The following is a 16,951-nucleotide window of genomic DNA, read 5'->3' on the forward strand; positions in this document are numbered from 1 at the left end:
GCCGCTTTGGGGCAACCGAAGAGCCACGCTGCCATGTTCCTATTGGAAAACAGTTGCTTGGACTGGAGAGCGGTACAATCACCGAATCAAGATGTAAAGAAGAGAAAAGGGAAGATTTGCTAGTGGGAGGGGCAAAGGGACAGATCTCGAATGGAGAGTTCACAAGATGTAAGTAAAGAAAGGAAGATTTCTGGTCGCAGACTTTAATTGGTGGGGAGGGGGAAAGAAGCTCTGAAGTGTATGATGATGTCCTTCGATCACACACACACACACACACACACACACACACAAGGGAATCAAATTCACTAACATAGACATTAATCTTACCATACCACAAATGACAAGGAAGTCGGAGCTGTGGAGAGGCGAATCAAACACTTAAAGAACGTCGAGAACGCCAAGAAAATTTGGATGCAGCGTCGGAGTCACCATATCTCTGCGTGGCCTCCACCCATGATTTTGATTATATTCCCATAACAGCCCAATTAACATCTTTTAAGGCCCACCTTCCTCCATGTCAATAGTCGGCTGTGAAGGACCAGAATCCGTTGAGCAGTGGAAATCGTTCCACTTGCCTGTTTTCCGACCGCAGCATAGTACCAGAATCGGAAATTTTCCGATCGGCAGCGCATGTCACACATGCTCTGTGAAATTTCATTGGCTACGCACAGCCAACCAGAAGGATCGGATGCAGTCCATGATTGCCAGCCACGCCTATATATACCAGAAGATGCAGCAGAGAAGTTGCAAGATGGATATGAGGATGCTCGTCGAGGGCTTTGCATGAAGAAGCAGAGAGTGGAACGCAGCCAAGGATGACTTGCCGGTGTCTTCTCCTCGAAGGGAGAGTGGTTAGTTTTGGTGTCGCCGGCAAGTTTGTCCTTGGCTACGTTTGGCTCTCTTCTTCTCATGTGAGGCTTCCGCATGATTCCGGCTAACACCAAACGTGGACGCTATCAACTTGCAGTGTCCGCATGGATTCGGTAAGTAGCTGAAAATTTAGGAGTCCGACTGCATCCAGACAAAAGGTGGTGCCTATTGTCTTGACATTGGGACGTCGAGATCATGGGAATTCTTGCAAATTGAATGGTTAAGATGTTAGAGGTGAAGAAAGAAAGGGCCAAAACATTGTCGAACTCGGTCAGAAAAATTAGAAAGAGGAGGAGTGCGGAGGTAATATTCAATGTTCATCTACCTGTCTCGGTGCAGCACCAAGCTCCATTAACTTGCTGAAACCACCCATATCTGAAGCATATACTGCAAAGGAGTCAAAATAGGAAATGCTGTTGGAAAAATTTTAGATAACAGTCAGTTTTCGAGCATAGTATAAACTACGAAGAAAAAAATATAAGGTAGAAACTAATTTTGAGCAATAAACATAGCTCAGCAATTTCAGTGTGACAGAGTATGGACGTAAAAAAATCATAGGGTTTGACACAAAAATATCCATGTGAGAATTTCTTCTTTGAATTTTTCAGCAAAGCAAGTGAACTTTAGATATTCCCTACGGCAAGGCACTATTCGAAATCCAAAAAGAGACAACTTTTCTACGAATAGACCTGATCAAAGCTGATGGAATCTTATCTCTTAAACAGAGACAGCTGATTTCATCAAATCTAGGGCATCTTAAAAAGAAATTTTGCCTCCTGCTTTCTACGAGTGACGCGAATTTTTCGAGTTTCCATTTTCAAGCCATTCATATTCTTTTGTGGTCTGCCTTGTGTTGTTGAAATGTGGATTTGGACGTTCTCCCCCTCTGGTAAAGCCCCCCCTCCTGTTTGGAGGGTGGTGGGTTTGAACATAAGAAGTAGCATATCAGTCAGGCCTTCTTATAAAATCCAGGTAGACTATTTTCTTTGAGATGGTCTACTTTCGATTGGTACTGATTTCCTTGGCACCATCTCTTGTAATCTTCTGGAAATAAAATGACTATTAAGCTTAAGTATAACACTGTTACATCATTCACATTTGCTGGGAGGCTGGTAGACATGCAAGACAGCCATACAGGAACAATGATCAAAGAAAGGAATGAGTTTCATCTTAGTTGTTCTTTGAGAACAACTAGTCTGTGTTTTTTCTATCGGTTGATGACAAATCATAACTTGGCAGCTAGATATCAATGCCTCTTAACTTTTTTAAAAACTTTGATGATATATCCTAATGCCTCTTAACTTATTTAAAAACTTTGATGATATATCATAAGATCCTGAACTCAAAGTCACACTTATCTTTTGTAAAAAAAAAATTATTTCTAATGATTTTTTGAACTTCTTCCAACATAACCTCAAATTTTATAATAAAAATAATTTAAAAAATAAAATAATTAAACTGTAATTATAATATTTATTAATAAATTCATAATATTTGTAGTTACTGAAATATATCCAATCCAATTCAACGGGCTAGTTTTGATGAAAACTATATTTTTTTATAAACCATTTAAAAAATTAAATTTAGAAAACCTTATATTTAGAAAATAAAAATAAAAATAAAACATTATACGAAAAATATGGAAACCTAAGACGGTATGAACTTTTTCTTGAAAACACCATTCTTTTACATTTTTTAAATGTTTTATATAGAATATGTATTCCAGAATGAGGAACTCTTTATCATGACTTAAACATTATTAAGACATATAAAGCAGTGAACATTACCTACCAGGGAATCGTTGACAAATCGAGACCGTTCAAAGACGCATTTGAGCTTGGTCATCAAAATTAATGAACCAAATTTATATGAAATCCTGAAAATTTATTTCCACGTAAGTCCAACTTGAACATCAACATGAAAAATACTCGAGTAAATTCACTGGTTGACCTGTAAAGAAGTTTCATACTTCGATTCGAAACAAATCCATTCATAAACTCGGAACTCTATAAGTTTGCAAGAGACTTATCCATAAGTCAACAAATAGTATAAACTAAATTAACAAGCATATAAATTAATGTACAAGCGATGGTGCCAACCTATGTTAATGCACACACAAAATGAGATACCAAAATAGGATCACCAATCTTCGAGGAGCTGACCAGCAACATCCTTGTAACTCACCTTCTTCTTTACTGGATTTGCATCAACGTTTAGCTTCTCCTTCTCACCATCAACCTTCTTCACTGGATTGGCATTGATATCTTGCTGCTGCTGTTTCTCACCTCCAAGACTGCAACTCTCGCCTTCCACATTTCTCTGGCTGAGACTTGGTACCATATCTAGTAACATAGCATGCAATGGATCTACCATCTGCTCCAACTTTTCGCCTTCCCCTAAGCGGTCTTCTATCACATGCATGCTATCTGATCCTACATCACTGTCTTTCTTTTTGTGCAGTTCAGCTGGATGCATATCTTCAGACCCAGTCTGACCCCAAACAACAAGTGTACCTCCAAGTGATTCACATGTTTTGGCACTCTCACCCTCGATCCTCATATTATCATTGGCACTCTCACCCTCACCCATTATATTATTGTATTTTCTCGACTCCAGAGCTTCTTCTCGACCAGTTACTACTGCCGAATCGCTGCTCACTGATTCCTCTCTATCTATTTTTGCAGGTCGATTTCCAATTCTTGCTCGCATACATCTAGTTGATCTTGGATTTCCCTTCCCTGTGTTTCTATGTATAGGTCTCGCTCTTTTTCCAGTTTCATATTTATCAAGCAATGTTGAGACACTCTGGTTCTCCATGTTACTGGTTGAAGCAGGAAGGCCATGCTCACTGAAACAAAAAGATAATAACTCAGATTAAGATCTGAACACCAATAACAAGTTCAAGATAATTGCACAAGTGCTACTTTTTGCTTAATACTTCAGCCCATTTAAACAACTTGTTCATATACAAGTTGCTCACGAATGTTAATGCCAGTAAGGAACCCATATTTGTTTACATAACAAGCTTAACCACCCAATAAAATAAGTAGCATCCTTGAAGTAATTAGTAAACTATATGCTCTTCACAGTAAATAATACCTTAACCAATTTTGTGAACTGTCTTAATCAGACACCATTCGCCATCTATGTTATGATTCCCACATTGACACCACCATCAAACTCTGCTTACATAATCTTCTTGATAGATGATCTTGGCCGCGAAGAAAAATTAGATGTCAAACAAAAGGTTACTTTCTATATGTATTTGCTAACAAGTTGTATGTATAAATTTAAACAATACAGGCTGCCTATCTTCATATTATCTTATTAAAAAGTAAAAGCAAGTTCACAACAACCAAAGAATGTCAGTGGGAATTAAACAGTGATTTAAAATGCACTAGGCGCCAAGGTCCCAAAACGCCCGAGCGAAACAAAAAACTCTAAAATATTAAAATATAAAAAAATATATAATATTATTAATCTAATAAATAAATATTATTTTTTACAGTAATTAAAAATCTACTGTTAACAGTATATTATTTACTGTTAACAGCAGTTAGAAGGGAAGAGTATAATTATTAAAAGGGATAAAATCACCCAATGAAACTGATAGTGAGAAGTTAGAACTCAAAAGAGAAACAGCGGACAACCACGGCAGCAGACAGCAGCAGAGGCAGCGACAGCGAACAGCAGCGGCAGACAGCAGGCAGCGGCAGAAGCTGAGGAAACTCGATTGGTGATAGAGGAAGACTCGGAGGCAGCGGGAGAAATCGTCAGTGACGGAGGCAGAGGGAGAAATCGTCAATGAGGGAGGCAGAGGGAGAAATCATCAAGGTGGAGGCAGATGGAGAAAGCGCACGCTAGGGTTGGAAGTCGGGGTCGCGCGCAGGTTTTGAGGTAACTGCGTGCGTTACTTGGTTCAATCGAACCAACTAAAGCACATGTAATCAAACCCGATTGCCTTATATCAACCGGGCGCTTGCCTGAAGCGCTAGGCACTTGGGCTCGGGCGAGCACCCAGGTGGCACCTTATTGAAGCGCACCACCTGGCCCTTATATGAGGTGCTCGAGCATCTAAGCGAGCGCCCAAGCGCCTTTTTAAATCACTGGAATTAAATATGGCATGTAAGGTTATGATTTTGTATTTACTAATATCTAAACTGAGACAAAGCTCTCTAGCAAAAGAGACAGAACTGTTACAGACAACTGTAGCAAAAACACAGTGGCCAACTAGTTACTATAGCCAACAGAAGGAAATTTACAATATTTTTGTTCTCAAGTTCTATCCTTTCCAAGAATCATTTTTCCGGAGGAATGCAAGACCACAGGAATACAAGAGAATCATTGTTATCAAGTGCTATCTTTTCCAAGATTTTTGTGATCAAGTTCCTTCTTTAACAAAGAAATGCAAGAGCATAGACACATCTAAATCACATCTCAAAATGGTTTGTTATGCATTTTGGAAAAGTGGTCTGAACGAAAATAGCAACAAACACCAGAATTTTCTTTGTTTCCCTCTTTGTGTAAATTAAATAGGATATATTAGCACCAAATATTAAATCATCAAAATACTATAGCACCCAAACCAATCAAACAAGTAACAAAATAATGATTAAAGGATTCACAAACAGAAGGCAATGGACATATATGAAAATCAGAAATTATACAGGTCAAACCATGGAAATTTATTCCACTAATCAGAATTAATGAAATTATAAAGAGTCCTCTCTAGAGCAATTAAAGAATACCAAATAACATTAATACTAATTCCTGAAAGAAATAAGTACACATTGGTTTCAGTGACAAACAAAAGAGAGATCAAATTTAACCAATAAGGACGTGAAAAAATAGAGTAGGAAGAGACTTCTTCAAAATCAATACCCATCATCTTGTAGAGCTTAGAGTCAAGAACAACATATCAAAAATCATAAAGTTCAGGCTTTAATCAACCATCTGATTATCCAAGTCTCTTCTCTCATAGAGCACTCTGTTTTCTCTCTCAGTGTTTTTTTAATTCTTGCACTACGTTAGGGTTAGGATTTTATTTATGTGAACCCTATTAAACCCATCGTTTGCGACATGGGTAAGACCCTCCAACATATATAAATTCCTAGAAAGCAAGCATTCACCAGGCTAGACTTGCATGTTATGAAAAACTTGAAAACCATTGCTTTTTTTCCCTTCTAATCTGAAGTTATATATATAAGAAAAAAGTCTGAAGGGAAAGATCCACAACCGGTAGTTTCAAGGGAAAAGGAGAAACTAAAAATTCCAACCACTTATTTGACTTGATTTTGTGTCTTTATCCTTGGAAACATCTCCGGAATTTCTGCACTTGCATCCACATCCCGTACACTCATGTCTTACACAATTGAGAATTTTATATCGACACTTGCAACTGCAATGCTAAATTTACTCATTATTTTACTTTGTAACCTAAGCTATAAGTGCATAACATGTATGCATTACATAAATGCATATAACCTAATGTATCACATCATAGTGAAGTCTCTAATAACATTGAAGATCAATGGTTAAACCAAACTTATGAAAAATAAACTTACAATACTTCAGAGGCCATCATTAAATTCATTATTTCTAAAACTCTGAAGATAATTTTCACCAGTAAATTCTCAAGGATTTAACAGTTCTATGCAAGGATTCATCCCCTGTCGAATGGACATGTGTTAGTCATCAACCAATATGCCAAGACATGAAGTAACTGGCTGTCAGTATCCTGATTGTTCAAAAATTTAGAAAAGAAATTGATCTTATCAACAAGGTTGTGAAAAAAGGACACCAAAAATAATAGAAAAATCCTTCTGAGTGGCATACTTTCATCCATTAACTTCACAGGAAGAAATGCCAAGCCCCAGCATCTCCATGGCCAGCACAATCCAAGGTCTCAGAGCCAAAGGAAGCTTATCAGCATGAAAAGGTCTAATGAACTCAAAAGTTTAAATAAAGGAGGAAAGAAGATTATTTGATGTTACAGACCAGCCATAACTTATGAGTTCAGCCAGTACGAGTGGGATACACATAAATTTCAGCCAGTATGCCCAATATGATCAGTTCTGCAGCCCACATTATATGGCCCACACAAGTATGCTTGCTACTCAGAAAGGACAAGGCCAGCCGAATTCAAAGTAAGAAGCATCATTGAATCTAAGCACATAGTGCCAATAAAATTACCTGTTATCAACTTCCAGATCTTCCAAGGAATCGGGTTTCAAATTATAAGGATCCTCAGGCAGCTTCTTGGCCTTCTTCACAGAATCTTCCAACCATTGATATCTCACTATGTGTAACTTCTTGCTATGCAGAAGATGTCTATGTATAAGTGGAAAGCTGCAGAAGCATACAAGTTAAACCAACTTCTGAGAAATCCATAATAGCACACTTCAGGAATAATTAGAAGCAATAGAGGTGAAGAAACAAAGGGTCCAGAGCAGATAGAAAGCGAAATTAACAGAAAGAAAAGATAAATTCCAAGGAAGATTATAATTGTGAGGCACTGGGCATAAAGTCATGCCAAGAATCATGCCCACATAAACTGCAGCAAATGACTGTGCATGCATAATGCTCTTGGAAAATGCACATGGCACAGCAACAAGTAAATTCTTAGAAAAACAAGGCATGAGGCAGTAAAGCTTAAGAAACATGTTTAAAGAGATTAAAAGAGACCGATGATAATCCAAAAGTAAAAAGGTATACAAGAGAGTGAGAGACAAAACAAAGCCTGGGCAACTAAAAAGTAAATCCTCACAAACACACAAGGTAAAATCTTGGATACACAAATCAATGTAAAACACTACAAGATAGAGATATTGTACTTTAAGTCCATGCAATAGGTTAATCTCAGAGCAACAATTACCTCTTATATAAGTGATCAAAGTTATAGCTTTCATTTGTCGAATAGACTAGCAAATGAGTAGCACACGTAAGGCTGTCACAAACTTCACCAGCATGCATTGTTATTTCAAGTCTCATTCTCCTCAATGCAAGCTCTGATACTTCCTTGCAATCGGTATTTCTTAAGCGGCAAAATTTAGTGTCAGCTTGTGACTATGAAAGAATGAGAACAGTTTTCTTTATGATCTTTGTTTCATATTATATCATTCTCTGAAGTAGAAGTGATAACCACACAAAGCAAGTATAAAACTTACATGATAGGCAGTGCTTTAAAGAAGTAAATGCAACAACCTCGAAATAAGCACAAACTTTCCACTGGACAGTACTTCTTCCTGTAATACTCTACTCTGTCGGAACTTTCTAATCCAACAATATTGCTGAATATCTGGAAACACATTTAATAAAAGAACACAAAGTTAGACTCTTGGCAATGTGAAGCAACGAAAATAAAGAAGAAAAATCACTTTTTGTCTCTTTTCTTAAGCATTAGTCCATACTAAATAAAAAGTGCACACTGTGCATCTAAATGACCAATAAATAGCATTGCAGCAGAAGCATACACCAATTGCAATAAAGCAGTACAAAATATAAACCACCAGATCAACGCCATTGACTTGCAAACGAATTCTGAGCAAATCAATAAGAAACAAATCTCAGTAATTATTTGTTTGATGCATTATGACATTGCTGATAGTCACAAAGCCACAGAATCCTTATTATTACTGTTGGGCAGGTAAGATAACTTCTGTCGAGTTATAACCTGTTTGATGTCTGTGACGTCGAGATCCCAGTAATAATGATCTGAGAATGCATCAAATTCCTCCAGAATCTTTTTCCTTGAAGGACCGGCAAAAAACAGGAAGTACCTTTCAAAGTACTGTAGTCAGGCTTGGGAGCTAAAACAACCAAAAAGATAATGCAAAAGAAACTATAGCTAAAACTAACTTAGGTTGCAGATGAAGAAGCCGCTTTTGTTTGCAACAATCCAAGACCCAAGAATAGTGAATGACATCTCCATGGTGAACTGCTGCCTGGTATTTAATTCCTGCTATATTCATGATGAAAATGTTAGGCATACTACCATAGCGAGCTTCTGTCTGATATCTAATTCCTGCCATATCCACAACAAAAATGTTAGCCATACAACCCTAGCTCCTAAAAGAGTAGACCTTTCTTTTCAGCTGCAATGCAGTGAGTTACTGAGTCATTAAGATTCATGGAGAATGTTCCCCCATTTTCAACCACTACTTTGTGAAAGTAGTCCACAGAGTAGGAAGGAGGAATGTTGACAAAGTCTAATTATGTCAAGGAAGTGATCATTTTTAGACTTCTAAAAAAATGATAGAAGAAATGGAATCATGGAGAAAGTAGCTAAGTTACCAACTACAACTGAGACAATCAGCATACTGTTCCCTTATGTTTCAACTCAGATATATTTGTACTCAGAAAGGAAAAGAAGTTATGACGGGCAAAAGTCATCAATAGGATACAAAACACCATGTTTGCAAATATGAAGGTCTCCTCTCTAACATCTGAGGTGTCAGTTTGGATAAAATGAGCCGGGACCACAGTCACCTTCTTCCTCTCTCCTCTCCTTGTGTTTCTTGTGTGTTTTGGATTTTCATTTTGCAAGCCAGCATCATCTGCCCTCCGTGTATTTCCATTGCTCGATTGAACCAGTTCTATAAATGCTGAAATAGTTCAAAGTCAAAACAAATGACAACTGAAGATTGATGTGTTGATTACTATTAAATAATTTTGTGAAATGGAAGGCAGGCAATAATATAACATGTGAAGTTAGTTAAGACTGCATTCCCTAGGCTTTGTGCCTTAAAATCAACAATATTCCTTAGTGAAAAGTGTTATTGCCCCCTTCTTCAGTACTATTGACATATCCATGGGGACTGCAGAGCTTGTCCCTATAAGATGCAATTAAGAAGGTAGATATACCAACCAACAGTTGGACTCGTTGAGTCCATGTTAAGTACCTATTCTATCTATGTCACCATGTCTAAGGAGTAAACCATGACCAGAATCATGACAAGAGAAACTTTCTGACTTGTATCTAATAATGAATCACAAACCACATATAAATGTAACTACTATCAGATTATGAATCAAATTAAACAAAGGCAGACAGCACTTCAAGAAAGACCTAATAATTCAAAAATTTTAAAGATCATATTTAAAAAGATTTCTTTTACATAGAAAATTGCTGTGCCTACTAGTGATTGTCAAGATACATAACATTCTGCACTGTAATAGGATTAGCACCAAATGGAATAATTAGGAAAAATGTCCAAGAAATAAGGACTCCTTTCTAGATTACAGGATTTCCATGACAACATTAATACCAAATTTATAAAAAAAAAAAACCAATGGAATATGACACAATAGTTGGAATGTTGATTTTCATAGGTCCAACACACAGCCAACATAATTGGAAAGTGAAATTTGCATATATATATATATATATATATGGTCAAGGAATGCTTACATTGCACATCAAGACACTCATACCATGGCTTGTCATATCTCACCCGAGTAATTCGAGGGAATCTTAGACCATATGGTGCTGCAAACACCTTGGAAAATTAAAGCCATTATAAGTGACATCCTCGCAAAAACAAAATGCATCTTAAATAACACGATGAAGACAAAGGACAAAGGACCAAGGACTAGAATCACATATTATAAGTGAATATACCTCCAAGTCATGCAACATAGAAAATGTATATAGATCCAAGATGTAAATGGTAAATATCTTTGAAAAAATTACATGCTGCAAACAAGTTGGTATACCGAGAAAATTTTGCAAAACAAGCAGCAGATAACATAAGTACCTCTGATTTAACTGTTCGGATATCGCTAGTTATAGAGATAACAATTGATCTGCATTTACAAGAGTGACTACTAAGAGTTTGCAAGACCATAGGCCCATTCAAATGGGAATGAAGAGAGAAAAGGCTTACTGACTTATCAGGGCTCTCAATCCATACATCTGGCCTCTCCTTTGAATTATTTGTAACTTCATAAAAATGTGGTACTCTCTTTGGGTACTCATTTTTCCTTCAAAAATGTCGCATATAAGAATAATCTTACTACTAAATCTCCAAATTTGATATTATGAATAAAAGAATACTAAGGAATAAAAACTAGAACATCAAATATCAAATAGAAAGGCAATGGAAATCCTAAATTAAGCCTGAAAATGGTTGAGATTTAGATTGAATTAGAATCATGATGGACTTTTTCTGACACACTAAGAATGGTCCAATCCAATATGCCAACACTTCGGTTAATATAGATTACAGCCTCTGTCAAATCCAATTGATATCCAGAAACTAGTGCAAGATCTGAAAATAGTAAAACTATTTTTGACTTCCAAGTGAAATGCAAGTATTTACCTTGCAGACTACCAAATACAGAAACCACAGTTATATTCATTTAAAAATTCCTTGTTACAATTAATATCTTTGCTTGTTAGACGACAACTAAGAGATTGTCAATTAAATAGAAAGGAAAAAAAAAAAGTATAAGAATAAAGTTAATCCATCACCTTATCTAAACTTAGTAGTAAAGTAAGTTGATCAAGCTTTAATATCTAAGAACCTAAACTAAATTTACTTTTGGGACAACAACTGATTGGATAAGCCCTCATCTCAAGTTAGGCCCTCTCTCTATTTGTACATCCTCCCAAAGCAATCAGAGGACATAGTGGCATGCTGATGGCCCTAAGTGAGAAAAAGAGAGAAGTACAAGATCTTAAAAAATCAATGGTAAGGAGGACATAGTGGCATGTTGATGGCCCTGAGTAGGAAAAAGAGATAAGTACAAGACCTTAGAAAATCAATGGTAGGGAAAGGAAGGGAATGGAGCAGTGTTTTTAAAAGCGCTAAGTGCCGAGGTAAAACTCCCGAGGCGAAAGCGAGGTGCCCTATAATATTAAAATTTTATAAACATATATTACAATTGATAAATATGATCATAAAAATAAAATGGCACATCAAATTAAAAACATATAGAGTACCAAATTACATTGTTCATCTTCTAATAACAAAATTATTAAAATAATGAAGTTTAACATCAAATTCAATAAAATATGCTAAATACGGTTCTACTGGTGAAGACCTACGATAAACAGTGTTTTCAATATGGTGCTAAACAGTTCCAACTCCCAACAGAAGAACAATGCACCACCTCAATATGGTGCAGGAAGTTAATCAAAATGAGAAGAATGGACTACGAAGATAAGTAACCAACAATTGTGAAGGAAGGAGAGGGCAACGAACAGATGAAGCTGTAAACAAAGGCAATAATGGCAAACAAAGCTGTAAACGAAGGTAGTGATGATGGACGAAGGCGGTGCCGACAAACGAAGGCAACAGCAGTAGACAAAGCTGCGGATGAAGGCGACGACGACGAACGTAGGGTTTCGCTTTTAGGTTTGTCTCACCCAATCGAGCTCGAGGGCGAGGGGGGTTTGTGTTATGGTACATTAAGTGGTTCGATTGAACCAACTTGCTCGTTCAATCGAGCCATGCTCAAGCCCTAACCCAAATTGGCTCAAGGGCTTGCCTCGAGGTGCCTGGCGCTTGGGCTCAGGCAAGTGCCCAAGCGATGCTTCATTGAATCGTCTCGCCTCGACATTTTGTGAGGCACTCGGGCTAAGCCTTGCCTCGCCCAAGCACCTAGGTGAACACCTTTTGAAGACACTAGGATGGAGTGGAAGAACCTCTGAGTAGTAAGGTAGTGGCGTCAGGCTGTTAGTTTATTTCTACTTAAGAAGTACTCCACAAATTTTCCGATTCTACTTCATCTGTTGTACAAAGTAAATTACACAAAGGTAAAGAAATGAGAGACAGGGTTGATTGGTACACAATGCAATTACATATACTTATCCAATCATATCAAAATATCCTATCTAGTTGGATTAGACCGCAGCTTAATCAGCTCAAGATCCAATAAATTGACAAGCCTACATTTGGCAACTGTAATTCCTGAGTTGTAAAGTTTATTTATCCTAATCGAGTCATGTTGACAGTTTTCAAACCCAATTAGACCAATTCATGGCACAAAAAATTTAATGATCCAACCAAAAACCAGCACCCAGACCAACCAATTTCGCCTAGTCTGATCTGAAACTAGGTTGATGTTTGTTTTCTTTTCTTTTCTTTTTTTTCACTTGATAGCAATAACTATCTGTTTTATTTATTTATTTTCCTCATATTCTCCTCTCCTCTCCTCTCCCGGTTCTCTCTCTCCCAACTGATTCTACCTCATGGTGCCTGTTGCTGCCTTGCCACTACTGCTTCTTCCTTCTCTGATACTCTTCCACTTCCTTGTATTTCTTCTCCTCCCCCACTTCTCTACCTTTTTTTCTCTTTGGTCTGCTGAAACAAATGGCACCATTTTGTGTGTCAGTGTGCCAATGTACCAAATGGTCTATATAAGCAAGGATTCCCTTTCAGGTATCGGACCCATTTCGACAATTTGTCAGAATGGGGTGTCTATGCCGATATACGAACATTTGGTACATCAGTGCATATTGATGATTCAACGAGGAAGAAAAAGAGGGGGAGAAGTGGAGGGGGCGATGGAGGAACAAAGGAGGTGGGAGGAAGGAAGGAAGAAGGAAGAAGTGGAAGAAGTGGAGGAAGAAGAAAGAAGAGGAAAAGAGAAGCAATAGTGACGAGGAAGCATCGAAGAAATAGTGGCGAAGCAACGACAACGAGGTGGCGACATCTTACACGAGAAAAGGGTCACGTTTGCAAGCCCTAATATTTTTTTTCTTTTTTAACATTGATTTTGAATAAGGTCCCACCATTTCTTTGAATTTTTTATTAATTTAATTGGACCACCCGAAACGTGATGGTCTACGTATCGGCCCATGCCCAAACCAATATGTATTGCCCATACCATACTGTTTCGAGTGGTATAGCAAACATTGTGATATACAATGCGTGTACCTTAATTATCTTAAATAAAAAGAAAGAACTATAAACCATGGTTCTAAATCTTGGATACCGAACCTGTATTAGCTCCCCTAACTGGTATGGGTTTTGGTAGATACCACAGTACCAAAAGAAGGAAGGAGGAGATGGGAGAAGCCGCCAGCTGCTATCATGCGGCCAAAGTCCCAAGAAGCGTAAGCTAAGAGAGAGAGAGCAATTTGGAACCATATAATGGTCTAGGAAAAATGTGGAACTTCACCACAAAAAATCATAATAAAAATAGTCAAACTAACGTAGCAAAACATTGCACCAACGACTGCCATGCTACCAGCATGCCCTGACAAGCTCCTCATCATAGAGTGTGATAGGTTAAAATTGGCATTTCAGTTGACATCAACCGCTGTACTATTAATAAAGAGGAGGAAACTGGAAAAGAAAAAGGAAAAAAAAGAGAAACAAAACTATATCTTTCTCCTCTTCATTTCTCTCATTATCAAAAGTCCAAGTGACACCTAGAGTTTGAGAATCAGCTCTTAACATCTCTTTTTCTCTCTTCATTGTGTGCTGCGGCATTGCCTATGATTTCAAGCTTGAATTATGCTAAAGCTTTTAGCTACTCAGTTTGGAGAATTTTGACTGGTTCAAGTCAAAACAAATCACAACTTGTCACTAGGCCTCAAATGTCAAGTGCTCAAAACTTGGTGACCAGCGTTCTAGTCCCTAATTAGACTAGCATAAAACACCATATTGGGTTCATTTGCTGCAATAACCCAATCCTTGCACCAAACCAAATTTACAAACCTCAATAACACTAATCACTCTCCTATAGATTGACGCTTACTGGTTCTAATAGTTCCATACATTAAAGAGATTGTGCTATATCACAAATCAAGGTTCTGAATACCATACCGTACTGGTGTTCCGATCAGCTGTTGGTATGGTACGTACCAAGCGTACTAACATATGGTACACTAAGGTATACCAATGTACCACCCATACCAATCTTTTATCGGACCGGTACATACCGTCCGTACCGAGCGGTATGGTACGGTATTGCAAAACCATGATCACAATAAAGCAATCAGCTAACTCTTTTATATTAGACAAAATTTTGAATGCTAGCAATATTAGCTACAGAAATGGCAGAGTTGACAACAAGATCTGACTAAGAAAGTTGAATAAAAATATACAAACATAGAATGTCAAACAGTAACAACAGTCAACTTGGAAGAGCACTATTTTTGGAACCGAGGCATCTGCATACCTCATAAACTATGAGCAAAAAGAAACTATTATTTTCATATTAGAGGAAGAGGGAAACGATCAAAAGAACTCGAAGAAAATAATATAAAATTAATGAGATCGAAGAAGTTCGTTTTCTCAAAGGGCTTGCTGCTGCCAAATGGCCACTGAAGCTGCACATGAGGGAAAACACACAACTTCAAGTGGTTCTATAGAGTATTTCTAGTGCATTTTGTCATATCAAAAATACCTGCCAACAGTTGTAATTTAAAATTAACAGATTAACCAATCAACATCAATCTGTATTATCATGTATTTAATCAAAGGGATAAAACAATTAAAAATGTGTTGGATTGAGCTCAAATTCCAACTTCCCCTCTTTAAATTCCCAGCAGGAGTTCTATGATTTTTCACCTTCTACACCAGTGGCAAGGAAAAGAGAAAAGAGAACGGAGATCAAGCATTCTGCGACAAGTCATTCTTTGTTGGCTTGTTTTCTTTTACAGTAAAAGAAGTACCACAACAACAATATTAAAGTAGAAGTGTAAAAGAGAAAATATTAACAACAATATAAAATCTTATGCCAACACAAAGTACATCATGACACGGCAAAGATACCTGAAATAAGGTTTCAACTTGGCAACTAGAGCATTTAATTCATCATTAGAGAGCCCACTACCAACTCGACAAAATGAAATAAATCTGCATATAAAGATTATATAAGCACAAACTACTATGGAATTAAGGGAAGATAAAAAATAGATGAAAGGCCACATTCTCTCAGACTGCGATCAGTTACACAAAAATGTTTCCAAACCAGTATATGGGTTTTGCAAGGCATGCTGAGTATGCTTAAAAAAAGGAGATACAGAAAGGCCAAAATAAAGGAAGTAGGATAAATTATCACAATAAGATATTTGAGTCACTCGCAATCCATTCTACATTATCACTACAGAACATCCATTAGAGAGAACAAAAGAAAGAACAAAAGTAAACCCAAGAGCTTCCTAATATTTCAAGGACTCTAAAACATAAGCTAGACCATCCTTTAGAAAAAAAAAAAATGTTTATTTGCTTAACAAAAAGTTTCCCCTCTTCTGAGAAAAATTTCTAAGAAATTTGAGAAATATAGGAAACATGTTTACTACTTGAAAAGAGAAAGAGAGAAAATTATGTTGTCTGAAAACCGGTATTGGGAACAGCCATTTCCTACAATAAATTTTGTGAATCCACCTATCTCTGATACTGGCATGGAACATAAATCACTTTCATGGAAAATAAATAATCATTTATAACAACAACATATATACATAATCAATGTGCCATGGTAAAACAATTTCAGCAACGTATAATATGCAGAATGACACTTGTTAGAAATGAATGACTCATATATCTCTGCAAGAAGCATAACAGACCAAAAGTACAATGATCCATATAACAGCAACTAAAATTTTCAAAAAATAGATATCTCAAATAAGCTTATCTCATGTCTGGCATTCCAAACAAATGGTACACAGAAAATCATTTCTATTGCCCAGTGTCCTAATTCGAGCTTCAGAGGCATGCCCATGATCTACAAGATATGCAATATCTAACAAAGCACCTACAAGCAAATGGGACTAAGTAGCTATCCCAATCAAGCAGTAAGATGTGACCTAACATAAAGGAATGATTAATAATGAATCTCAAAAGATAGCAAAAGCATGACCAGTATTGATAACTAAATGGGTTTTTTTCTTTTTTTTGGACTAGCAGCATGATAATTTGTACAGGCTTTTAGTTGGCAAAAGAAGGAAAAAAATTGAAGTTTTTATTCACCGTTTTGGATAGCTAGTATGATCTGAAAGCTCCGCAAGACCTACTAGAAACTGAGATACCTGAAATGAATCATAGATAAAGATTTATCTCTATCAGCACTTATAAAAGAAGAGCTAGAAAGAAAGTTTATGGAATTCAGTATCCATCAAACCACA

The 16,951-nt window shown here is 37.0% G+C and overlaps 1 protein-coding gene across 1 annotated transcript in view; it reads right to left on the reverse strand.

Annotated features, from left to right (window-relative positions):
- Positions 1 to 2,844: 2,844 nt before the first annotated feature.
- The window catches only part of LOC103995944 (DNA ligase 4), a 32,489-nt gene continuing 18,382 nt past the window's right edge, over positions 2,845 to 16,951 (reverse strand). Inside the window, exons 15-27 of the mRNA XM_009416714.3 lie at positions 16,797 to 16,855; positions 15,597 to 15,680; positions 10,759 to 10,851; positions 10,626 to 10,674; positions 10,280 to 10,367; positions 9,273 to 9,473; positions 8,952 to 9,077; positions 8,728 to 8,827; positions 8,543 to 8,648; positions 8,037 to 8,167; positions 7,745 to 7,903; positions 7,063 to 7,218; positions 2,845 to 3,718 (exon numbers count right to left, since the gene is read on the reverse strand). Coding sequence (XP_009414989.2) covers positions 3,010 to 3,718; positions 7,063 to 7,218; positions 7,745 to 7,903; positions 8,037 to 8,167; positions 8,543 to 8,648; positions 8,728 to 8,827; positions 8,952 to 9,077; positions 9,273 to 9,473; positions 10,280 to 10,367; positions 10,626 to 10,674; positions 10,759 to 10,851; positions 15,597 to 15,680; positions 16,797 to 16,855 — 2,061 coding nt within the window. The 3' untranslated portion in view covers positions 2,845 to 3,009. The remainder of the gene's footprint in view (positions 3,719 to 7,062; positions 7,219 to 7,744; positions 7,904 to 8,036; positions 8,168 to 8,542; positions 8,649 to 8,727; positions 8,828 to 8,951; positions 9,078 to 9,272; positions 9,474 to 10,279; positions 10,368 to 10,625; positions 10,675 to 10,758; positions 10,852 to 15,596; positions 15,681 to 16,796; positions 16,856 to 16,951) is intronic.

This window comes from Musa acuminata, chromosome BXJ1-1 (genome assembly GCF_036884655.1).
Source record: "Musa acuminata AAA Group cultivar baxijiao chromosome BXJ1-1, Cavendish_Baxijiao_AAA, whole genome shotgun sequence".
NCBI classification, from domain to species: domain Eukaryota; kingdom Viridiplantae; phylum Streptophyta; class Magnoliopsida; order Zingiberales; family Musaceae; genus Musa; species Musa acuminata.